The sequence below is a fragment of the Aquarana catesbeiana genome, linkage group LG06 (genome assembly GCF_042186555.1).
Source record: "Aquarana catesbeiana isolate 2022-GZ linkage group LG06, ASM4218655v1, whole genome shotgun sequence".
NCBI lineage: Eukaryota > Metazoa > Chordata > Amphibia > Anura > Ranidae > Aquarana > Aquarana catesbeiana.
The window spans coordinates 4323298-4324785 of record NC_133329.1 but is presented as its reverse complement, the minus strand read 5'-3'; the positions used below and the strand labels follow the sequence as shown (position 1 = coordinate 4324785).

General features: G+C 40.8%; 1 protein-coding gene across 1 annotated transcript; it reads right to left on the bottom strand.

Annotated features, from left to right (window-relative positions):
• Positions 1-338: 338 nt before the first annotated feature.
• On the bottom strand, positions 339-1259 carry LOC141147396 (taste receptor type 2 member 40-like). Its single transcript, XM_073634630.1, has one exon. It carries the CDS (start codon positions 1257-1259, stop codon positions 339-341), a length of 921 nt encoding a protein of 306 aa, XP_073490731.1.
• Positions 1260-1488: the final 229 nt, after the last annotated feature.

Here is a 1488-nt window from a genome sequence, read left to right as displayed (position 1 = left end):
TATGTCCAATTACTTACATATAAGCCTTCAAAATGGGGACTTTTGATTTCTCATGTTTTGCTCCCATAGAGTTCAATGGAGTTTGCGGTTCGGGGTCAAACTTTTCCCCTGTTCGGGAGTTCTGCGGTGAACCGAACAGGGGAGTGTGCAGCCCATCTCTAACCAGGACAAACCAAGAAGGTGAAAGACCCAAGTAAGGAACACAGACAGCTATTAAAATATGACAGGAGATATAACCCTTCCACACTCCATACAAAACAAAATGCTATGACTTAGGAAACATTTTATATTGATCTCTATCACACTAAAAGTTTATAGTATATATTTAGAGTCTCAGGCTAAGAATTCTCCACATTGTAAGTCTCTGTGTTCCTCCAGCTTCTGGTCCAGAATCTTCTCAGAATGATCCTTCCCAGCTTGTTGCTGGCCTGGAAGATGACTGCAGCCTCCACCAATGGAGATAATAAATGTAAATTCCACAAAAATATTGACAGTGAGGAACTTGGAAGAAAAGGAATCACTTGAGACATACAGTAGAATGTGTAAATGATAAGTAAGAAGAAGATTGTCCTCAGTGCAGTGACATGAGCCTGAAGATTTGGACGTGTTGATCCAGAGTCGTTATTTTTCACCCTCCAGACGTGTCTGAGCAGAAAGGAGGAAGTGAGGACCAGGCACAGAAGACTAAGGCAGAGTGGTAGAATGATGCCTAGGGTGTTTGCAGACACAAGATAGGAAAACGCTTTATCTAAACTGTTAACAGAGGAGTTTGTACTGTTCACAGAAGACTGGATAAGACTTTCTTCATTGTAAGCCCAAAAGCCCAGGACACTCACAATGAACATCCCAAGTGCTGTCAGGAATAGAAGTTGACTCAGGAAATTGGACACAATTCTCTTTAACCAGATGAAGAACCCATAGCTGAGATTGGTGATGCTGGTACAGTAATGAACGGAGAGCCAGAAGGTCAACCAGAAGTTGTAATAGATTAGGAAGTTAATTGATGTGTTCATAAATACAAAATATTGTAAAATATAAACAAGAAACAAGACATAGATCATTTCCTGTAGACTCAGCATACACTGGAGGAGAATATTCACAATTCCCTTAGCCAGAAAGATCACATCGGTGGGACTCAACTTCCCTTTCTTTCTGATGATGTCCAGGTTACCCATCACAATACAAGTGTTAGAAGGGATTGCCAAGACAAGTCCCAAGACGGAAGAGACTAAAATAGATATAGAGTCCGGAGACATCATGTTGAGGTTTGGTGTGATCTCCGGACAGAGATGACGGGACACGTCAAGTGATAGCAGACAGAATGATATATTTAGAGTTGGAATTATGTAAAAAGCCTTCAGAGATCCGTCTCATGATTGACTTTGCATGAATGTGATGGATTTCATTTCAATGACGGCATCTAAAGCACGGAGCAACCCGTGTAATACAATCTCTGACTCATTTCCATTATACTGAAATATTTAACCA

What these genes read in the sequence shown, in the direction of transcription:
- LOC141147396 (XM_073634630.1), bottom strand. Translation starts at nt 1,259, where the DNA reads ATGATGTCTCCGGACTCTATATCTATTTTAGTCTCTTCCGTCTTGGGA.